General features: G+C 44.2%; 1 protein-coding gene across 1 annotated transcript in view; it reads left to right on the plus strand.

The window, feature by feature from the left end:
• The window catches only part of LOC139417233 (nuclear receptor subfamily 5 group A member 2-like), a 129,759-nt gene extending 107,290 nt beyond the window's left edge, over nucleotides 1–22,469 (plus strand). The window contains exon 8 of the mRNA XM_071166518.1: nucleotides 22,133–22,469. Coding sequence (XP_071022619.1) covers nucleotides 22,133–22,380 — 248 coding nt within the window. The 3' untranslated portion in view covers nucleotides 22,381–22,469. The remainder of the gene's footprint in view (nucleotides 1–22,132) is intronic.
• The last annotated feature ends 1,965 nt before the right edge of the window (nucleotides 22,470–24,434 follow it).

The raw sequence follows: 24,434 nt of genomic DNA on the forward strand, positions 1-24,434 counted from the left end.
AACCAAGGGGAATACACTGAATCATTTTCAATGAGACTTTAATAAAAAATTCAGTTTCCTTCTCTCTGTAGTCCCTCTTCAGACGTTTTAATTGGTCTTTTAACACCCCAGTGAGGTGGGTGTTAGGACTGGACAGTGAGGAGGGTGTTAGGACTGACAGTGAGGTGGGTGTTAGAGCCGTACGGTGAGGAGGTTGTTAGGACTGACAGTGAGGTGGGTGTTAAGACTGGACAGTGAGGAGGGTGTTAGGACTGACAGTGAGGTGGGTGTTAGGACTGGACAGTGAGGTGGGTGTTAGAGCCGTACAGTGAGGAGGGTGTTAGGACTGGACAGTGAGGAGAGTGTTAGGACTGGACAGCGAGGTTGGTGTTAGGACTGGATAGTGAGGTGGGTGTTAGGACTGGACAGTGAGGAGGGTGTTAGGACTGGACAGTGAGGAGGGTGTTAGGACTGACAGTGAGGTGGGTGTTAGGACTGGACAGTGAGGTGGGTGTTAGAGCCGTACAGTGAGGAGGGTGTTAGGACTGGACAGTGAGGAGAGTGTTAGGACTGGACAGCGAGGTTGGTGTTAGGACTGGATAGTGAGGTGGGTGTTAGGACTGGACAGTGAGGAGGGTGTTAGGACTGGACAGTGAGGTGGGTGTTAGGACTGGACAGTGAGGAGGGTGTTAGGACTGGACAGTGAGGAGAGTGTTAGGACTGGACAGTGAGGATGACAGATATGATGTCAATTAGTCGGGAACTGAAGTGTCAAGTGGCATCCTCCTCTCAACCCCTCCACCCCTCCAACCTCCCTAACCCCACCCTCTCCTCCTCTCAACCCCTCCACCCCTTCCAACCTCCCTAAACCCCAGCCTCTCCTCCTCTCAACCCCTCTACCCCTTCCAACCTCCCTAACCCCCATCCTCTCCTCTTCTCAACCCCTCCTCCCCTTCCAACCTCCCTAACCCCCACCCTCTCCTCCTCTCAACCCCTCCACCCCTCCAGCCTCCCTAACCCCCATCCTCTCCTCCTCTCAACCCCTCCACCCCTTCCAACCTCCCTAACCCCCACCCTCTCCTCCTCTCAACCCCTCCACCCCTTCCAACCTCCCTAACCCCCATCCTCTCCTCCTCTCAACCCCTCCTCCCCTTCCAACCTCCATAACCCCCTTCCTCTCCTCCTCTCAAGCCCTCCACCCCTTCCAACCTCCCTAACCCCCATCCTCTCCTCCTCTCAAGCCCTCCACCCCTTCCAACCTCCCTAACCCCCATCTGACCTCCCTGTATTCCACCCCTCCTTTCCTTCTCTCAACCACTCCACCCATCCCAACTCCTTTCCACCCTTTAGCCCCCTCCCCTGCGCTAACTAGCATCTCTCATTAATATATGTCTTTCACTCTGGGTGCCACAAGGTCAGACACCAATCTGCTGAAACAACACAAACACACAAACCTGTTGAAAATAAAAAATTAGAGGACACACACACACACACACACACACACACACACACATACACACACACACACACACACACACACACACACACACACACAACGCCCTGCAAGACAAAAAGAAAACACATAATACCCAGACAAGTATTTCCTAATTAAGCACTACCAGCCCGGCTCCGCTGCTTCCCCAATCAATGCTCTGATCCCGGCCAATGAGCTGGGGAGTTCACTAATGCATGCGCAGCCCAGGCTCCCATAATGCCCTGCAAATATGCATTTCCTGAAACGAACTTAATCATTTGGAATTCGGTGGGCATTGATTTAACATTCAGAGGCGGTGACGGTTCACGTCCTGCGAGAACCGGGCGGGGGGCCCAATAATTCAGCATAAAACCTCTGCCATGTCTTCATCCGATCTTCTAATGTAAGATAATAGAGCTAGGGGTTTTCCAGTGAGCCCAGCAGTTTGGCCATAAGTGTAGTGGAAGTGTAGCGTTGATTTGCTCAATACACATATAAAACATGATGATGGTGTGTGTGTGTGTGTGTGTGTGTGTGTGTGTGTGTGTGTGTGTGTGTGTGTGTGTGTGTGTGTGTGTGTGTGTGTGTGTGTGCGTGCGTGCGTGCGTGTCTGTGTGTGCGTGCGTATGTGTGTAGTGTGTGTGTTCGTATGTATTTTCAATCCGCAAAGTATGAAGTCTTCTAGAATGAATGGTTTGTCCAATGAACACAATAATAGGATTCATAAAAAAGGTGACTGCAGGACTGAGTGCCTGAAAAGCCAGAAGTATAAAACATGTATGTATACAATACATAAAGTGCCGTTTCACACAGGAAATACATCTAGTTCTTCTGGTTTCAGTAAAGTGCTTACAAAATATGACTTGATGAAAAACCACTGGACTCATCTAGGTCGACATCTCTCTTGAACTTAGTCAGTGCAAAAGCCTGAAATGACTTCATTTTTGAGTGTACTGGCAGTTTCCCTTCTTATCAAGAGTAGCAGCAACCCCTAAGCAATGAATCTAATATTTCTTGATTTTCTTCCCTCTATCTATGGAAAAGGTTCATCTGCGGACGTTTGTTGTCAGGCCCCCCCCCCCCCACCCCCCCCACCCCACCCCCTAGCTTTGAAAAGCAAGCTCTGTAAATGAGAGCTTCTAAAAGGCTTTCAGACTTTATCAAGCTTTAAAAGCACCAGACCTTCCCATGTTGCCGTTATTACTGCCCATTACAGCAGGCTGTTGTTGATTAAAGACGAGTTTGGGGGCAAAATTGTATCTCTACACCCTTGACCTCTCTCCTTTTTGCCTTACATTCAGAATGTTCTGGAAATTCCACACCTGATTCCTCCCCGACACTCCGACCCTATCTACCCATGTGTAACTCTTTTCTATAACCTAACAAACTAAGCATAACATGAATATAATAACTATAATAACATTTCTATATTGCACAACCCTTTTTTCCTCCCTTTTTATTCTGATCTTCTTATCAGTTTATACCGCACTGTTTTTATGATTATGTTAACATGTTTTTTTATTTATTTATCAGTCATCAAACAAGTGGGATTATCAGAAAGTGGACCAGAAGAATTAGAGTTTGTTAAGCGACGGGATTTGGAAGTTGCTGGATGACTTACTACTGATAGAGTTGTGACAGCGAGAAGAAAAACAAAACTACTTCATAATTCTGCTTCAAGGTTAATTGTGCTTCCTGATAGAAAGGATAGAGCCTAGTTCAGTGTGTTAGTAGACATTATACCTATGAAATATGCATAAAATGACCATGTCTACTACGTTAGTAAGTTCAGATAACTTGTTTTGCCTTTAAATAATTTAAGAGACTCATCTGAGATTTTTTCTGTGAGTTTTCTTCATGGAGATTATGCAAATGTATGGAGATATTTTAGACATTCCTTTCCATTAAATGAAGGGAAGATAATGTATATGTTAACATGTTCCATCAAATACCTAACAATTTCAGGAACTCTCCTTCAGTGTGTAGACTGGACTACAGTCCGATCCACTACCAACCTGAGGAGAAATAGAAGCCTGACTGGACTACAGTCCGATCCACTACCAACCTGATGAGTAATAGAAGCCTGACTGGACTACAGTCCGATCCACTACCAACCTGAGGAGAAATAGAAGCCTGTACTGTACAGTGACCGTAATAAAAGGTGTCTGGCAGCCTAGCACCTGGGTATTAATAATGAACATGTTTGAAATAGGACAAAAATAAGCACCCATCAAATTATTTGATTATTATTATTATGTCTGTTTGGATGCAGTAGAATTTGACGCAGACTCTTAACTCTCCCTCCAGACGGCAGGTAGAGAAGTACGACAGCGAATGTGTCCTGTAATCTTTGTCCGCTTTGTCCTTGTTAACATACTGCCCAGCTTTAGTGGGCCACACTGAGTAGACAAATGTCCTGTAAAGTTCTCTGTAAAATAAATATTTTCCCTATCTCCCCTCTTCCTCCTCTCTCCTTCCTCTCCTCCTCTTCCTCAGCTCTCCTTCCTCTCCTCCTCCACCCGCCAGGTATGATTTAGGGGTCAGTGAGCTATAGATGTTGGTGCAGGGAGAAAGTGTTCCTGTAATCTTTGTCCACTTTCATCAACATACTGCCCAGCTTTAGTGGGCCACACTGAGTAGACCGATGCCCTGTAAAAGTTCTTATAAAAATACATATTTTCTCTCTCTCCTTCCTTTCCTCCTCTTCTTCCTCGTCTCTCCTTCCTCTCTCTCTCCCCTCTTCCATCTCTCCTTCCTCTCCTCCTCTTCTACCCGCTAGGTTTGATTTAGGAACGAGTGAGCTATAGATGTTGGTGCAGGGAGGAACTGTTCCTCTCCCTCTCTCTCCTAGACCTTATTACAAGCCTGTCAGTTTATTATAAAACAGGAAAGCAGAGGGACACTTGCAGTTACTGTCATATCGATCGGTGAGATAGATTCTGTGATTTAGAGGCAGGCACCTCCGTATCTCTAACATTCTCGGCCCTCCCATTAAGCTCCTCTGCTTTCCTACCGCGGCTATTGATGTATCAACATTAACAGTTACAAGCAGCAACAGAAAATCAATGCTCAACTTTTTTTTTATTTTTTACCGAGGCTACATAAGTCTGTGTTGGTCTTCCGGGTTGTCCCCCGCGTCCAGATACTTAGCAGTCGACGGGATCCCCTAAAACATGCTCCCGACATGTCAGGTGCTTCCCAAGTGATATCTGCACTGGAAATACCAATCATAAGTTTCTTCGGCCCGGGGTAGTTTGGGCCTTCTGGGCCCCCCATCCTCTATCTGTATGAGAACATGAGAGAACAACACTACGGAACATATTTGGCAGAATTTTTTTTCAGCCCCACCTTATTTTCACTCCCAGGCGCCGTTCGCTCAGCATTCTGACATCTTTAAAAAATATATATATATACAACTTTTCCTTGTTCAACACCAAAATCTCCTCAAAGTGATTCTCTAAGAATTACGGAGAAATAATTAAATAAATCACTCCTCCAACCTCCGAGCTGTCCATCGCCCCATTTGAAGCGGAATCCTAAACAGAATCAGTAGGGTAGGAGTGTAGCTGCTCAGACATTTATGAGAGCTGTGCAGGTCCTGCTGGGACAAACAGGCCGCTCGCAACGCCTCTCATTCTCCATCAATGGACACAAGTTCATTACACACACTTTCAGCTGCACGGCCGCCGAACGCTTTTCACGGGTAGTGAAATGTGTGTGTTTGTGTGTGTGTGTGTGTGTGTGTGTGTGTGTGTGTGTGTGTGTGTGTGTGTGTGTGTGTGTGTGTGTGTGTGTGTGTGTGTGTGTGTGTGTGTGTGGAGGAGGGGTGGCCCTGTAGTGAGCCTATACGGCAGCATCAGAATTCTTGTTTACATGACTGGTGGTTCCCGTAGTCACAGATTGAGGTTATTATCATGTACATGGTATCCGTTACGATGCTAATGTTTCACCACGGGTGCAGCAGCGCTACTATAGCCCAGGCGCTAGCTGCTGCTCTCCGCCAATTAGAGTCTGAGCCCTGCCAGGGCGTGGAGGAGAGGACGGGCTACCCAGGGCCCAGTGGAGAGCCGGGGGTGTTAGAATACAAGAAGGGTAAAAAATAAATAAAGGAAGCATACATTGTAAACGCTAGTTCTTTTGGAACAAAGATTTTTGTTTTCAGATTCAATTTGATTGTTTTAACGTTATCTCATGTTATCTAGTCATCATTTCTTACCCCAATGGAAGTGCATACTTCTAGCTAATTTATTTTATTAAACTAAATGGAAGTGCATTACTTCTATCTAATTTATTTTAAACTAAATGTTTCAAATAAAAGCCTGGTGATCTTATGAGAGATCAAAAATGATAATGAAACCTGTACATTATCTTGAAACTACACTTGTTACCTAACATTACCTAGCATTATGTAACATTACCTAACATGACATAACATTAACTAATGTTAACTAACATGAACTAACATTATCTAACATTATCTAACATTACATAACATCACCTAACATTAACCAACCTTAACCAACATTAACCAACATTAACTAACATTACCTAACATTAACTAACATTAACCAACATTAACCAACATTAACTAACATTACCCAGCATTACCCAACATTACCCAACATTAACCAACATTAACCAACGTTACCCAGCATTACTCAGCATTACCCAGCATTACCTAACATTACCTAATATTACTTAGTCTGAATGTCTTACCCCATTGGACGCAGATAATGTTAATTAATCGGCTTCCAATGTGGTAAAAAAATGATGAATAGTAATGTTTCATAATGTAAGATACTGTACTGGTTTTAGGATAGTTTTAGATGGATATTCAATCAATCACATGATTGATATTTCTAGTGCAGATATGGCTGAGGAAGCACCTGACTTGTCGGAAGCATGTTTTAGGGGCTAGCGTCGACTGCTAAGTACCTGGAAAGAACCTGGGTGATAGCCTAGTGGTTAGAGCGATGGACTAGTAACCGGAAAGTTGCAAGTTCTAAACCCCCGAGCTGACAAGGTACACATCTGTCGTTCTGCCCCTGAACAGGCAAGTCAGTTAAGAGCAAATTCTTATTTTCTGTTCGTAGACCGTCATTTAAAATAAGAATTTGTTCTTGACTTCTTGATCCTACTTGAGACGCAGATGTCTCAACTAGGCACCTGGAAATGCAAATGCGCTACGCTAAATGCTAAATGTACTCGTTAAAACTCAAACGTTCATCAAAACACACATGCAGGGTATTGAATTAAAGCTACACTCGTTGTGAATCTAGCCAACAAGTCAGATTTTTAAAATGCTTTTCGGCGAAAGCATGAGAAGCTATTATCTGATAGCATGCACCCCCCAAAATACCAGCACGACACGTAAACAACAGATTTTGCGGTAGCCGGCGCTACCCAAAACGCAGAAATAAAATATAAAACATTCATTACCTTTGACGAGCTTCTTTCTTGGCACTCCTATATGCCCCATAAACATCACTATTGGGTCTTTTTTTCATTTAAATCGGTCCATATATACCCAAAATATCTTTCTATGGAAGCTGTGTCATTCAGAAAAAAACATTGTTTTTAAACGCTGCGTCATTTTTTAAAATTAAAAAAGTCGACGATAAACTTTCACAAAACACTTCAAAATACTTTTGTAATCCAACTTTAGGTATTAGTAAACGTTTATAATCTATCAAAATGATTACAGGGCGATGTGTATTCAATAGCTCCTCGTCTTCACATCAATGGCTGCCAATGTGCACATTCAAAACATCCTGGTGGAGACCGGAAGAAATTGAATCCAGTTAGTTGGATTTACCAAGAAAAAACTCCCTGGAAAATGACGACAATGGCGACATCGTGTGGAATCTGTAGGAATTGCATGCAGAACCATAATTAATTTTCAGAGAGCAGTTTTTCTTGCGTTTTTCGATGAAACACACGATCTGTTATAGTCACAGCCGTGATTTAACCAGTTTTAGAAACTTCAGAGTGTTTTCTATCCACACATACTAATCATATGCATATACTATATTCCTGGCATGAGTAGCAGGACGCTGAAAAGTTGCGCGATTTTTAACAGAATGTTCGAAAAAGGAAGGGGTAGACTTAAGAGGTTTGACTTGCCTAGTTAAATAAATAAATAAATTACACAAGCCCTACCAAAAGAACTGTCATTTCTCCATCGATCCCAACCAGGGATTTTTCCTCTGTGGTCCTCTATAAAGCTGTCCCTGTCACACACTGGAGAGTGTGATTAAATGGTTTAAGCACAGATGATCTGGCCGTGTCTCTTGTTCTCTGGACACACAGGCATCCTCCCCACAAACAGACCCCTCCTTCTGCCCTTCCCCGCTTGTGCTCATGTATCTAAAGTAACAAAGCCGTCTGTGGAGCTCGCTGTTGAGTGTAACGCAAACCTGCAGGCCGGGGCAAGTGTTGTAAACAAGGGCCAAGAGGGGAGAGACACATTTAGACAAAGGAGGTATCAATCAATCAAAGAGCCTAAATGGACATCCATGCATGTGAAAAAAGATCTGTTGGTAAGGTTAGAGGTCGCAGGGCGGACGTGTCTATCGATGGAATAACTGTACATAACTTTAATGGGGGTGCCAAGTGCCCGACATGAGTCTGGTCTAGTGGTAGAGCTGCCGACTCCAGCTGGCCCACTGCCCCTCTAGGCGGGAGTTTGAATCCCGGGTCTGTCACCTTCCTTGTTGTATTTCTCTCTCACTTGCCTCTCCCACTTCATTCATATCGGTCTGTCGATGAAATGTATGGAATATGAAAGGAGAGTGGAATTCCATTCTCCTTTAATAGGGGGGTGGGTGTATGTCCGTGGCGGTTGGTGCTGTTTATGATTAGGGAGGATGATTATATTTTTTTGATGAACATGGCCTCATTTCTATTACAGCATATTGGATGACTGTCGTTCATATTCCATTCACCCAGTTCAATGTAACATCAATAGGTTTAGGCTAATACATTATACTCAAATGTTCCCTCTACCCATCATGGGGTTGCTACAACCTAGCCTATGAATGACATTTTTCAAATAGGTGCACACAGGTCGAGATCATTTAGAGTAATCAAGGTGGCAGCCAGTGACACATTCAATACCGCCTTGCACCCTCTTGCCTGCATCTAGCTGATCTAGGGTGTAATCATTATTCCAACAGTTGCAAATTAGAGTTTCTATTGGACAAATTCAGGTATGTCAGGTTATCCCTGTTTTGTTCCGTTTACTTCCGTTTAAGAAACGTTTTTCAACATAATCGGCAGAGTGAATATACCCCCTGATCACACGCAAACACAGTTCACTTTCATACCAGACACATAAAAACAGCTCGTTTTTATATAATTCCTTCTCACATCTATCTACGTTCTCTCCTTTTCTCACCTTTTCCCTTTGCTTGTGGACTTCTTGTGCACAACACATCAGCTGTCTTGTGACCAGGCCCCAAAAAACTTTTCAAGCCAAATCTTCATATCATAACTGCTACACACAGCCTGCATCATTTGTCAGTCATAGTCAACATAGCTACTAGAACTAACGCGTTAGTAAACTCTCTACAATCATGCAGTACAGTGTACAGACAGCAAGCAGTTTAGCAGTTACACCGGTGGGCCCCGGTGGCAATACATTAATAATACCAAAAGTTCACCTTGACTTGGAAGAGTTCCAGTGTTGGATAGCAATAGCCAAATAGCTAACATAGCATCCCTCTCTGTTAGATAGCCATAGCCAAATAGCTAACATAGCATCCCTCTCTGTTCGATAGCCATAGCCAACTAGCTAACATAGCATCCCTCTCTGTTCGATAGCCATAGCCAACTAGCTAACATAGCATCCCTCTCTGTTAGATAGCCATAACCAACTAGCTAACATAGCATCCCTCTCTGTTAGATAGCCGTAGCCAACTAGCTAACATAGAATCCCTCTCTGTTAGATAGCCATAGCCAACTAGCTAACATAGCATCCCTCTCTGTTCGATAGCCATAGCCAACTAGCTAACATAGCATCCCTCTCTGTTAGATAGCCATAACCAACTAGCTAACATAGCATCCTGCATCTCTGTTTGACCCAGGTGTTTGAGTAGGCTAAACTAGCTAGCTGTGTTTGACACTAGCTAAGAAAGAGAAAGTGAAAGTGAATTATTATTTGTTTAAATGTATATAGCTAGCTCTCCCGCTCTCTCTCTCTCTCTCTCGCTTCTCCTGTTTTTTGGAAGAAATATATATTTGTTCAAAACTGTTTTATTTATTTTTTCACCTTTATTTAATTTAATCAGGTAGGCCAGTTGAGAACAAGTTCTAATTTACAACTGCGACCTGGCCAAGATAAAGCAAAGCAGTGCGACAAAAACAACAACACAGAGTTACACATGGGATAAGCAAACGTACAGTCAATAACACAATAGAAAATCTATGTACAGTGTGTGCAAATGTAGTAAGATTAGGGAGGTAAAGGCAATAAATAGGCCATGGGCCATTGTTCAACTTCAATAAATAGGCCATTGTTCAACTACTCTCTCTTTAAGTCAGCTACTCACCACATTGTATGCACTGCAGTGCTAGCTAGACGTAGATTATGCTTTCAGTACTAGATTCATTCTCTTATCCTTTGATTGGGTGGACAACATGTCAGTTCATGCAGCAAGAACTGGAAGCCTGTCTGGACTACAGTCCGATCCACTACCAACCTGATGAGAAATAGAAGCCTGTCTGGACTACAGTCCGATGCACTACCAACATGATGAGAAATAGAAGCCTGACTGGACTACAGTCCGATCCACTACCAACCTGATGAGAAATAGAAGCCTGTCTGGACTACAGTCCGATCCACTACCAACCTGATGAGAAATAGAAGCCTGTCTGGACTACAGTCCGATCCACTACCAACCTGATGAGAAATAGAAGCCTGTCTGGACTACAGTCCGATCCACTACCAACCTGATGAGAAATAGAAGCCTGACTGGACTACAGTCCGATCCACTACCAACCTGATGAGAAATAGAAGCCTGTCTGGACTAAAGTCCGATCCACTACCAACCTGATGAGAAATAGAAGCCTGTCTGGACTACAGTCCGATCCACTACTAACCTGATGAGAAATAGAAGCCTGTCTGGACTACAGTCCGATCCACTACTAACCTGATGAGAAATAGAAGCCAGTCTGGACTACAGTCCGATCCACTACCAACCTGATGAGAAATAGAAGCCTGTCTGGACTACAGTCCGATCCACTACCAACCTGATGAGAAATAGAAGCCTGACTGGACTACAGTCCGATCCACTACCAACCTGATGAGAAATAGAAGCCTGTCTGGACTACAGTCCGATCCACTACCAACCTGATGAGAAATAGAAGCCTGTCTGGACTACAGTCCGATCCACTACCAACCTGATGAGAAATAGAAGCCTGACTGGACTACCAACCTGATGAGAAATAGAAGCCTGACTGGACTACAGTCCGATCCAACCTGATGAGAAATAGAAGCCTGACTGGACTACAGTCCGATCCACTACCAACATGATGAGAAATAGAAGCCTGTCTGGACTACAGTCCGATCCACTACCAACCTGATAAGAAATAGAAGCCTGACTGGACTACAGTCCGATCCACTACCAACCTGATGAGAAATATAAGCCTGTCCTGGTCAGTAACCGTAATAAAAGGTGTCTGGCAGCCTAGCACCTGGGTATTAATAATGAACATGTTTGAAATAGGACAAAAATAATCACCCATCAAATTATTTGATTATTATTATGTCTGTTTGGATGCAGTAGAATTTGACGCAGACTCTTAACTCTCCCTCCAGACGGCAGGTAGAGAAGTACGACAGCGAATGTGTCCTGTAATCTTTGTCCGCTTTGTCCTTGTCAACATACTGCCCAGCTTTAGTGGGCCACACTGAGTAGACAAATGTCCTGTAAAGTTCTCTGTAAAATACATATTTTCCCTATCTCCCCTCTTCCTCCTCTCTCCTTCCTCTCCTCCTCTTCCTCAGCTCTCCTTCCTCTCCTCCTCCACCCGCCAGGTATGATTTAGGGGTCAGTGAGCTATAGATGTTGGTGCAGGGAGAAAGTGTTCCTCTCCCTCTCTCTCCTAGACCTTATTACAAGCCTGTCAGTTTATTATAAAACAGGAAAGCAGAGGGACACTTGCAGTTTCTGTCTTATCGATCGGTGAGATAGATTCTGTGATGAATGAGGGTTCGTGTTGCAATAGCTCTAATAGGTTGGAGGACATCCTCCGGAAGTTATCAGAATTACCGCGTAAGTCTATGGAAGGGGCTGAGAACCATGAGCCTCCTAGGTTTTGTATTGAAGTCAATGTACCCAGGGGAGGTCAGAAGCTAGCCTCCGGCTACACCATGGTGCTACCCTACAGAGTGCCCCTGAGGCTACTGTAGTATAGTTTTATCTAAAAAAGGATACCTTTATTTTTTTTAATGAAATTCACTGAGCAGGATGGTCCTCCCCTTCCTCCTCAGAGGAGCCTCCACTGGTGTATGTTCTAGGACTTAGCTCACAAATGGACGTGATATTATGTCTTGGAGCAGTGGTGGCACCTGCCGTTGGGGGTCGTTGGTGTCCAAAAGGCATTTGTTATTCCAGGCATTTTGAAGTGTAGGACTGTTCACTTCAATACTGTGGCCAGTGTTTTTAAGAGATAGACATGCAAGAGTTTCCTCTGCCAAGTAGTCGGCTCTGTTGTGCCCTCTCTGATCCCTCCTGATAGCGTCTTTTCATCCCACTGTCTTTGCTATTGTAAATCACCCGAGTCAAAACTGGTGTGATCAGGAAAATGATTTTGGACAGATGTGCAATACTTTTCTCCTTCAGTGCAGCTCCTGACAACCTATCAATAACAAAGCAAGAGACCCTGATTGACTGAATATTGTATTTGTTTTTCTCTATACGAGTTGTTTCTTATTCCCCCTGTAATGCTGTTTTTTTTTTCCTTGTGATTATTTACACCCTTCGCTACACGGGAAAGACTCAAAGAACCAATGCTCTTGTAAATCGGCATCGACAGGAAATGACAAAACGTGCCATGTTGCAATACCCCCCCCCCCCCCCCCGAGGTACAGGAGACCACGGTGACTAACGAAGCCGAATACATGACCCTCCAATTTACACTAAAGTCAACTCCCACGTCACGTGACAAGGGGACTAAAATCACAAACAGAGAGAGAAAGAGAGATAAAGAGAGAGAAAGAAAGAGAGAGACAGACAGAGAGAGACAGAGAGAGAGAGAGAGAGAGAGACAGAGGCAGACAGAGAGAGACAGAGAGAGACAGAGAGAGACAAAGGCAGAGAGATAAAAGGGGTGATAAAGATACAAATACAACCACTTCCTTTAGTCAGCATTCTCCTCTTTCTGTTCCATCATCAAACAGGAAGAGGAGGGGAAACAGGATGTGTGAAGAGTGAGGGAAAAAAAAAGAGAGAGAAAAAATGACACTATGGATTAACTGTCCTTCGAAAAGAAAATATACATCCCCCGGCACTCTTGTTGAATTATTCATTCAAATTTTGTCCGAAAAAGAATGAGAGAAATATATTGATGGGAGCTGGCCATTAATGGTCTCATTAGGTGTCGAAGTTTACACTTGGTAGGGTTTCTGCTGCTCCGGGAGTTTAGGGGGAGAGGGGCATACTTGACCCCCCCCCAATGATTTTCTGTCCCTTTATCATAAACAAGGAGGTTTTGACGTGCCCCCCCCCCCCCTCTCTCTCTCTCTCTCTCTCTCTCTCTCTCTCTCTCTCTCTCTCTCTCTCTCTCTCTCTCTCTCTCTCTCTCTCTCTCTCTCTCTCTCTCTCTCTCTCTCTCTCTCTCTCTCTCTCTCTTGCGCATGTAATTAGCCGGGACAGTGGAAGTGCATGCTGAATGCAAACCAGTTACTCCTCTCATCAGCGTCTTCACCAGAACCACCAATACCCATCGGCAAGAGAGGAGGAGAGAAAATGGGGGGGGAGGAGAGAAAATGGGGGGGGCGAGGGGAGGAGAGAAATGGGGGGGAGAGGAGAGGAGAGAAATGGGGGGGAGAGGAGAGAAATGGGGGTGGGGAGAGGGGAGGAGAGAAAATGGGGGGGAGAGGAGAGGGGAGGAGAGAAAATGCGGGGGGGAGGACCAGTTTGTTGTTTATTCTTCATATTAACTCCTTACCAGTCTCCTCCTCCTCAAAGCTTTAAAGACAAAACACAGGTTACATCAGAAAGACAACAAATGGACAACGTTTAGAAAACATTTTTGACAGCAAGGCACAATTACATAACAATGACACCTTTACATTTACTTTACCTGCTTTTTATAAAAAACAAAATCACATTTTGTTTCCTTCTGTCAACACAATTGCTGCCTAGCATGTGATTCTTTTCAAAGTGGCCAATTGATTGGGCTTGCTAGGTTAGCGCTAGCTACATTAACTCTAACCGTGTAGTGCTAGATGTGTTAGAGAAAGCTATATTAACTAATCATGTAGTGCTAGATGTGTTAGCGCTAGCTGTATTAATTCTAACCATGTAGCGCTAGCCGTGTTAGCGCCAGCCGTGTTAGCGCCAGCCGGGTTAGCGCTAGAGGTTAACAGCTCATTGAATTCTGATGGCATTAAAGAGGTGAGAGTGCACAGGCCGAAGAGTGGGACTGTGCCCTAAAAGGTCATCTCATTGAAAGACATTTGGTTCCGCCTGGAAGGGGGATAAAGAAGGGAGGGAAGGGGGGCCAGAATGGGTGAGGAAAGGGGGCCAGAAGGGGTGAGGAAAGGGGGCCAGAAGGGGTGAGGAAAGGGGGCCAGAAGGGGTGAGGAATGGGGGCCAAAAGGGGTGGGGAAAGGGGGCCAGAAGGGGTGAGGAAAGGGGGCCAGAAGGGGTGAGGAATGGGGGCCAGAAGGGGTGAGGAAATGGGGCCAGAAGGGGTGAGGAAAGGGGGCCAGAAGGGGTGAGGACGGGGGCCCATGGCTAATGCAAGTAGTTGGAGTTGACTGTGCCCTACCTGGCAAGGGAGGAAGGATGGACAGGAAGGAAAGACAGGGAAGGAAAGACAGGGAAGGAAAGACAGGGAGATTAATTAGGATTCCAACGATGCAAAAGGGTGTGTGTGTGTGTGTGTGTGTGTGTGTGTGTGTGTGTGTGTGTGTGTGTGTGTGTGTGTGTGTGTGTGTGTGTGTGTGTGTGTGTGTGTGTGTGTGTGTGTGTGTGTGTGTGTGTGTGTATCATTGATTACACACTGTCTGGTTGAGTCTGGTTGGAGTAGGTTAGAATTGGGCATTGGTGTCATTTTGAGTAGTGCAGTGTTTTAGATAATGCATTACCAATTCTCTCATTCAAGCCTCTCCTCTCCTCTCCTCTCCTCTCCTCTCCTCTCCTCTCCTCTCCTCTCCTCTCCTCTCCTCTCCTCTCCTCTCCTCTCCTCTCCTCTCCTTGCTCCTTTCCTGCCCTTTTAAGGTAAGAAAGAAATATTGAAAGTGTTTGAATCCCTAGCCGACTAGGTGAACAATCTGACAATGTGCCCTTGAGCAAGGCACTTAACCCTAATTGTTCCTCAATGTCGCTCTGGATAAGAGTGTTTTCTAAATGACTAAAATGTCAAATCACTGAACTATCCCTTCAAAGCCCCCCATGCAGTCTTTTTTTATTTTTTATAATCACTGTACGTGTTAATTTAATGAAAATATATTCAAAATATATTTTTCATAATTTATTTCCCAGAGCCTCCTTTGGTCCTTGTCCAGACGGCCATGTGTCTGTTAGCAACCAGCGGTAGAGTAGAGCGTGACAGTGTTGGAAAAGAGTGTGTGTACTGTATATACAACCTTGTATCTTTATGGCAGATCAATGGCGACAGCCCATTGGAGGAAACAAGGAAGTGTAGACCATGTTTGTGTGTCTGTGCGTGTGCGTGCATGCATGCGTTTCAGTGAGTGGGTATGTGTTTCAGTGAGCGGGTATGTGTTTCAGTGAGCGGGTATGTGTTTCAGTGAGCGGGTTTGGGTTTCAGTGAGCAGGTATGTGTTTCAGTGAGCGAGTATGTGTTTCAGTGAGCGGGTATGGGTTTCAGTGAGCGGGTTTTGGTTTCAGTGAGCGGGTATGCATTTCAGTGAGCGGGTTTGGGTTTCAGTGAGCGGGTTTGGGTTTCAGTGAGCGGGTATGGGTTTCAGTGAGCGGGTATGGGTTTCAGTGAGCGGGTATGGGTTTCAGTGAGCGGGTTTGGGTTTCAGTGAGCTGGTATGTGTTTCAGTGAGCGGGTTTGGGTTTCAGTGAGCGGGTATGTGTTTCAGTGAGCAGGTATGTGTTTCAGTGAGCGGGTATGTGTTTCAGTGAGCAGGTATGTGTTTCAGTGAGCGGGTATGTGTTTCAGTGAGCGGGTATGTGTTTCAGGGAGCGGGTATGTGTTTCAGTGAGCGGGTATGCATTTCAGTGAGTGTTAACCGGTATTTGTGTGTAGAACATCAACAGTTCCCACTGTTTCATCCACTGACACACTTCCTGTCAGTGGAAACAACATGCAGTGTGTGTACAGCGCTGCCCTCCCAGTGACTCAGCAATACAAACATCTCAGCAGTAGAAACGTTACCACGCTGGGCCGTGGAGTTGACAGGGCGGACATTGCCCTCCTCTCTCGGCCCTGTTTCCAGCATCAGCTACCCACCCCCCACCCACACACGTCACCGTCCCAGGGTCGCCTCCTTCCCACCTGGGTGCTGGGGGTCAGTGGGTTCCAGGACCACCCCCCTGCCTGATTGGACCCATCCAGGCCAGCAGGTTAGCAGGTGACTTGTCTAGTTAAATAGAACGTACAAAAAAAGGATGAGTACAGGAATGATTGACAGCAGTGATTTCATAGTCATATAGTGCCACACTGAGTGGACAAAACATTAGGAACACCTGCTCTTTCCATGACATAGACTGACCAGGTGAATCCAGGTGAAAGCTCTGATCCCTTATTGATGTCACTAAATTAAATCCACTTCAATCAGTGTAGATGAAGTGGAGTAGACAGGTTAAAGAAGGATTTTTAAACCTTGAGACAGTTGAGACGTGGATTGTGTATGTGTGCCATTCAGAAGGTGAATGGTCAAGACAAAAAATATTTAAGTGCCTTTGTGGTATGGTAGTAGGTGCCAGGTGCACCGGTTTGAGTGTGTCAAGAAATGAAACCCTGCTGGGTTTTTCACGCTAAACAGTTTTACTTGTGTATCAAGACTAGTCCACCACCCAAAGGACATCAATTGACTGGTCCACCACCCAAAGGACATCAATTGACTGGTCCACCACCCAAAGGACATCAATTGACTGGTCCACCACCCAAAGGACATCAATTGACTGGTCCACCACCCAAAGGACATCCATTGTGGGAAGCAGTGGAGTCGACATGTGCCAGCCACCCTGCGAAACGCTTTTCGACACCTTGTAGAGTCCAAGCCCGGACGAATTCAGGCTGTTATGAGTGGGTCAAAACTCAATATTACGGGGGGGGTCAAACTCAAAAGGGGGTCAAACTCAATATTTACGAAGGTATTCTTAATGTTTGTTATGCTCCGTGTATCTCATCGTTTTAAAGATGCAAAGTTAGCCTAAAAGTAGAATGGAGAGGTCATGTGAATCCTAGCAGGGATTGGTCATTTTATTAAACCTTGTGACCTTTAGTTAACCAAGGAAAAGACCCTTGAGTTTAGAAACCTATTTTTCGAGGTTGTCTTACCCCTTGAACTGCACTAACAGATTGGCTCATTGTTCACTCGCACATTTATTTGCTTGTAGGACACGTGGTAACCTTTATTGACAGTGATTTTTTGTGACAGAAAGATTGGAAGATTTAGGTAGTGAATATCATATTTGTTTGTGATGTATGTGTTGATTGCTATAGCCCCAAAACGACCATTTGTAAAAACTGTTTCTCTTGATATGAATCCGTCCTGTTTAAGTAAACAATTCTACAGCAGAAATGGTCAGAGAGAAAAACACTTACCCCCATGGTAGTGTAATTTCTTGGTCAGATGCATTTCTAACCAGAGCAACCCCCCCCCCCCCCTCGCCCCACAGTGTGTGTAACATAGATTGCTTGTCAAATGAACCAGTGTATTCCACAGGACCTCAGGGTTTCCATCTGTGCGCTGAGCGGGGTGCTGGAGTATACTGATTGATAATTAGTCCCTTAGTGACTCAATGGAGGGAGAGGAGTAGAGGAGGAGTGGAGGAGTGCTTACCGTGGTACTTAGCTCCAACCTGACTTTTGGGCTAGGGGTAATCAGAATGATTCAACTATACAACCTCCCTTCATCGCCATGGCAGCATCAAGCCCTCTTTCTCGCTATTGGTGAATGACGAAATTGGGGATAATTCCTTGCACTGCAAACCTGTGGGTTTGCTTGCAGGAGAAAAGAGATCATCTGTTGTCATCGATCATCATAGTGCTTTGTTGAACCCCTTTCATATTTTTTTTCAAAAGGAGCCTGACAAGAATTAGCAATTAAAATGTGCTTTTTTTTGCAAAACATTTCTCTAATTAGCCTTACAGAGACATTGGGCTGTAAATCTCTGTAGTTTGGGTTGCACACGCACGCACACGCGCACGCGCACGCACGCACGCACGCACACACACACACACACACACACACACACACACACACACACACACACACACACACACATCTAGATAAATGTCTTACAATAAAACCATGGTAGCATCTCATGTGTTTGCCAGTGATCCAAGCTAATCCTGTCTTGTCCTCTCTGAATCATCCAGATCACATTTATAACAGACAGCGTATTTTCAATATAGTCACCATATTGTCAGTGTCTTCATCAAGGACAGCTGGGTTGTGTTCATTAGGCACCGAATGGAATAAAATGGATTGAAACACCTGGACTTTGTGTTTTGTATCCTAATGCAATGGTTACCAAGTTGTGGGTCGCGGCACGGGGTCCAGGTGGGTTGTGGGATGACATTTTTGTGCATTGCAAAAAAATCTATTTTTGTTGTTGTTTTAAAAAAAGAAGACAATTCAGGATGGAAAAACCTGTTCAGTGTTAGCTTAAATGACTAAAACTAAATAGAAACTATAATGTTTTTTAAATTACAGACTATAATCTTTGAGAATTTACAATCACCAAAATAAAAGCTAGACATTCAGGCCGCCGTTGATGTTGTGATAAAGTTTGGGCATAAGAACACATTGGAGCATATAGAACATTTTTCTTAAAACTGCAACAGTGTCACACCCTGACCATAGTTTGCTCTGTATGTTTCTATGTCTTGTTTGGTCAGGGTGTGATCTGAGTGGGAATTCTATGTTGTGTGTCTAGTTTGTCTATTTCTATGTTTGGCCTGATATGGTTCTCAATCAGAGGCAGGTGTTAGTCATTGTCTCTGATTGGGAACCATATTTAGGTAGCCTGTTTTGTGTTGGGTTTTGTGGGTGGTTGTTTCCTGTCTTTGTGTCTGTTGCACCAGATAGGGCTGTTTCCTGGCTTTGTGTTTGTTGCACCAGATAGGGCTGTTTCCTGTCTTTGTGTTTGTTGCACCAGATAGGGCTGTTTCCTGTCTTTGTGTTTGTTGCACCAGATAGGGCTGTTTCCTGTCTTTGTGTTTGTTGTACCATATAGGGCTGTTTTGTGGGTGGTTGTTTCCTGTCTTTGTGTTTGTTGCACCAGATAGGGCTGTTTCCTGTCTTTGTGTTTGTTGCACCAGATAGGGTTGTTTCCTGTCTTTGTGTTTGTTGCACCAGATAGGGCTGTTTCCTGTCTTTGTGTTTGTTGCACCAGATAGGGCCGTTTCCTGTCTTTGTGTTGGTTGCACCAGATAGGGCTGTTTCCTGTCTTTGTGTTTGTTGCACCAGATAGGGCTGTTTCCTGTCTTTGTGTTATCTGCACCAGATAGGGCTGTTTCCTGTCTTTGTGTTTGTTGCACCAGATAGGGCTGTTTCGGTTTTTCCACATTTATTGTTTTGTATTATGTTCATGTTTAGTTTTCTTATTAAAAAACATGAACTTCAACCACGTTGCATTTTGGTCCGCCTCTCCTTCCCAGGAAGAATCCCGTTACACTCAGCTCCAAAAATGAGGGCCTAGGTGTTCTTGATCGAGACCCAGAAAGACTTTCAGCCCATTGACACGGCTCTTTTTGATTCTGAAAAAGACACTGCATTGTTACAAATAATTCCATAATTATACAATAAATGCATTCAAATTGGTCACGAGCCCATTCTGAAGTCTACATTCAGTTAAATGTTTTGAAGAAGAGGTTATTCGTTTATTTTTCTTTTTACCACTCGACCCTTATGGTGGGTCGCAACTCGAAAGACACCTCCATTTTTGGGGGGGGGGTCGCAAAGCAATAAAGTTTGGAAAACCCTGTCATAATGAACTCGACCCTGAAAAAGTGGTCCACGCATCATTTAGTCTCTGTGCTACAGTGACCATATTATGACAGAGTCGTACACCCACTTACGTACTGTATGTCCTAGTATGTACGCTGTACTTCACAGTCCTCTTTTCTGTTGACCGAGTCAATTGGTTTGAGCTCATTTGGGAGCTGTTGATGGGGGTCTGACAGACAGAGCACAGAGTGGCAGCAGGCAGGAAAAAGCACGTCATGTTTGGAGGGTCTTTTGTCAGTGGCAGATGATTCTATAATGATGATTTTATGATGATTCTATGATGATTCTATGATGATTCTATGATGACGATTATATGATGATGATTCTATGATGATTCTATGATGACGATTCTATGATGACGATTCTATGATGATGATTATATGATGATGATTCTGTGATGATAGTTCTATGACGATTCTATGATGATTCTATGATGATGATTCTATGATGATGATTATATGATGATGATTCTATGATGATGATTCTATGATGATGATTATATGATGATGATTCTATGATGATTCTATGATGATGATTCTATGATGATGATTATATGATGATTATATGATGATGATTCTATGATGATGACTATGATGCGCTGCACTGCTCTAGTACAGTGTGTGTGTGTGTGTGTGTGTGTGTCAGTAGCAAGGAGGCTGATCATTTCAGTAGTGTGTGTGTCAGCTGGTTCAGTAGTGTTGGCTGGGCGGGGTGGGAGGGCTGTTCTTAGTGTGTGTGTCAGCTGGTTCAGTAGTGTTGGCTGGGCGGGGTGGGAGGGCTGTTCTTAGTGTGTGTGTCAGCTGGTTCAGTAGTGTGTCAGCTGGTTCAGTAGTGTTGGCTGGGCGGGGTGGGAGGGCTGTTCTTAGTGTGTGTGTCAGCTGGTTCAGTAGTGTTGGCTGGGCGGGATGGGAGGGCTGTTCTTAGTGTGTGTGTCAGCTGGTTCAGTAGTGTTGGCTGGGCGGGGTGGGAGGGCTGTTCTTAGTGTGTGTGTCAGCTGGTTCAGTAGTGTTGGCTTCGCGGGGTGGGAGGGCTGTTCTTAGTGTGTGTGTCAGCTGGTTCAGTAGTGTTGGCTGGGCGGGATGGGAGGGCTGTTCTTAGTGTGTGTGTCAGCTGGTTCAGTAGTGTTGGCTGGGCGGGTGTTAGGGCTGTTCTTAGTGTGTGTGTCAGCTGGTTCAGTAGTGTTGGCTGGGCGGGATGGGAGGGCTGTTCTTAGTGTGTGTGTCAGCTGGTTCAGAAGTGTTGGGTGGGGTGGGAGGGCTGTTCTTAGTGTGTGTTTCAGCCCAACATATGACAACCCCATCACTTTCTATTAGCACGGAGAGAACAGGGCCTCCCAGAGCTCAACCTGAGTGGGCTCATTAATACGGAGTTGGTCCCCCCCCTTTGCTGCTATAACAGGCTCCACTGTTCTGGGAAGGCTTTCCACTAGATGTTGGAACATTACTGTGGGGACTTGCTTCCATTCAGCCACAAGAGCATTAGTGAGTTCGGACACTGATGTTGGGCGATTAGGCCTGGCTCGCAGTCGGCGTTCCAATTCATCCCAAATGTTTTTGATGGGGTTGAGGTCAGGGCTCTTTGCAGGCCAGTGAAGTTCTTCCACACCGATCTTGTGCACAGGGGCATTGACATGTCCATACAATGCAACTCCATGAGTACAGTTGTCTAGGTGTTTTGTTTTAAAATGGGGAAGGATGAGTCTTAAAGAGAAGGTGATTGGCTGTAATGCTGACCTAAATAATTCATATACTCCTGGGTAGAGACTCTCAAAGGAAACGTTTTTTTTTTTTCTCATTTCATTCTCTTTCCATCTTATTCTCGTGAGGATCCGGAGGGGAAAATATACAGGGGGTGTGAATTTTTAATATATATTTTTTTTAATTCGGTCTTTGATTAAAAATCATGCTGAGTACCAAGTTGCCCCCTTTGTTTCAGTCTCTTGATCAGAGCATTTACTAAGGATTGAAAATGTCCATCTCATCTACATTTTATGTGAACTAAATGTAAACATAATGTTGTGATGTCGTCCATTTTGTTTTTTTGGCTACTTTCCGTGACTGACATGGTAGCCTCTTCAATACTTTCATTAAGGTGTACGTTTAGGGCACTTTTTTTACGACCTAAACTCAGTCTAAGGGCATCGTGTGATGTCTGGAGGTTTTTCTTTTTTTTATTAAACTGACGTCTGAGAAATAATTGATCAACGCAAAACCACTCTGCTTTTGTGGATATTGACAATTTCAGTTCCTCAACATGCTAACCACCATTTCCTATTCTCCAACTCTTCCTCTTTCCAGACGTGAAGAACCTGGAGAACTTCCACCTGGTGGAGAGCGTCCAGGAACAAGTGAACGCGGTGCTGCTGGACTACGTCATGTGCAACTACCCCCAGCAGACAGACAGGTTTGGCCAGCTGCTCCTGCGGCTGCCTGAGATCCGGGCCATCAGCCTCCAGGCCGAGGAGTACCTGTACTACAAGCACCTGAACGGAGACGTGCCCTGCAACAACCTGCTCATCGAGATGCTACACGCCAAGAGAGCCTGATGAGACTTCAGATGGGATCCTGATCATTTGGCTGAAACCGACTCAGAACAGACTCTGTTTTGTTGGTTGAGACCCAAGAAACCGATCCAGAACAGTTGTTAAAGTTAGACTGAGTGATTCTGGGGCAGGAGGCATCCGTTCTTCTCATTTATCGTAACGATCAACCATCCTGGCACTCACACACAGGCAAAAGAACATGCAGAAATGGACACCCACACTTACACATGCTGTGCACACACACATACACGCGCGCGCATACACACGAACACACACATACAAACACATTTAGGCACTCACACGCGCGTACACACACAAATATACACACATTAAGGCACACACTCACACGTTCAAATTCATACAATATGCATATATATTACACACACACACATCTCTTCACTCTAAGACAGATGCTTCTGGAGCTCTGGGTAAAGCTTCCAAAGACAGAGAGAAACAGCTGAAATTCTTGAGAACTGTCTATTCGTCTCATGGGACATGGACGATACCTTTTGTCTGCTTTGAATAAAAACACAAACCATCAAGGTGATACAAGGACCAACGGACTGTAACTGAAGGAACAAAACCAATGAGTATTGTAAAAACCTCTCCCACTGTTAACCTCTCTAGGGTATGTGGGACGCTAACGTCCCATCTGGCCAACATCCTGTGAGGTTGCAAAAAACGACAAAACCTACAAAAAAATGACTTCCCGAATGGATTTTTCTCAGGTTTTCGCCTGCTAAATCAGTTCTATTATACTCAGAGAAACTATTTTCACAGTTTTGGAAACTTTAGAGTGTTTTCTATCCAAATCTAGCAGTTATATGCAAGTCATATCTTCTGGGCCCGAGTAGCAGGCCGTTTAATTTGGGCATGCTTTTCATCCAAAATTCCAAATGCTGCCTCCTACCCTAGAGGGGTTAAAGGGTTTTGAGCAACGAAGAGAGAAAGAGAGAGATCCAACCACCTTATGATCACGGACCCTATGATGTCTGTGGTGAGGTCTTCAAAGGGGAGCAGGGACTTTGGCTGAAGGAATTTGGAGCACTCTTTTTTTTTAGACTGGCCCATGGTTGGCAGGGTTGGTAATGTATTGGGCTGTATTGGGTACTGTATTGGGCAGCCCAGACCAGCCTGTCAGCTGGGCAAGAGTCTCTTTTGTCACCTGTTTCAAAGACACACAGTCTGCAATGCTAATAGGCCAAACAGACAGACAGCAATAGAAAACAGCTGAAAAGGTCAGACCCTGACAGAGACTCATATGACGGTCAGTAAGTCATTTTTGATCCCTCGTACATAAAAATATATATATGAATATTTTTTAAAAACACAACAAACAAAATGTATGAAAACTTGACGGAAGAAAAAAAGATACGATTTTAAAAAACAACATTTTAGTAAATGGCAGTTATTTCCTCCTCTTGGTCATTGATGCTCCTCATTGTAACCACCTTGTAATCTCCCCCCAACCTTCCCAAAACGGTTCTTTACATAAGTAAAACACATTTTACACACCATAGATAAGTAATTCGAAAATAATATTATGGTTGTCCCCCCCCCCCCCCCACACCCCCAGGAGGAGAAACTCTGCCTTTAGTCTGAACAGACCGAAGCTTGCTGCAGAACATCCAACAAAAATGTAACAAAACCTTAACTATCAGTATTATACATTTGTGATGTCACAGTCATGTGAGTCTTGCCTTATTTCATTACCATGCTAGCTAACCGTGCAGATGTGAATGAAATTATGTACAAATATATATAAAGTATTAATGTTATATACATTTTTTTAAATTTTAATAATTCAAGAGGTGTTTACGTTCAAACTGTCCCGTGGAAGAGAACTCTGAGGAAGAAAATAGCAAAACAATGATTTACAGAAAAAACAAAAAACACAAAATAGATTGGTGTGCTTTCTTAGGTGTGTACAGTGTTATACCGTTTTCTTCTTTGTTTCTTTACCCAGTACTTAATTATGTTGTGAGACACAAAAAATCAGAAAGGAATCTCACTTAAAATCTCTAATTCTAACTGTTTTTTTTCTGTTGGCATTCAAA

Source organism: Oncorhynchus clarkii, chromosome 1 (genome assembly GCF_045791955.1).
Source record: "Oncorhynchus clarkii lewisi isolate Uvic-CL-2024 chromosome 1, UVic_Ocla_1.0, whole genome shotgun sequence".
Classification (NCBI taxonomy): Eukaryota; Metazoa; Chordata; class Actinopteri; order Salmoniformes; family Salmonidae; genus Oncorhynchus; species Oncorhynchus clarkii.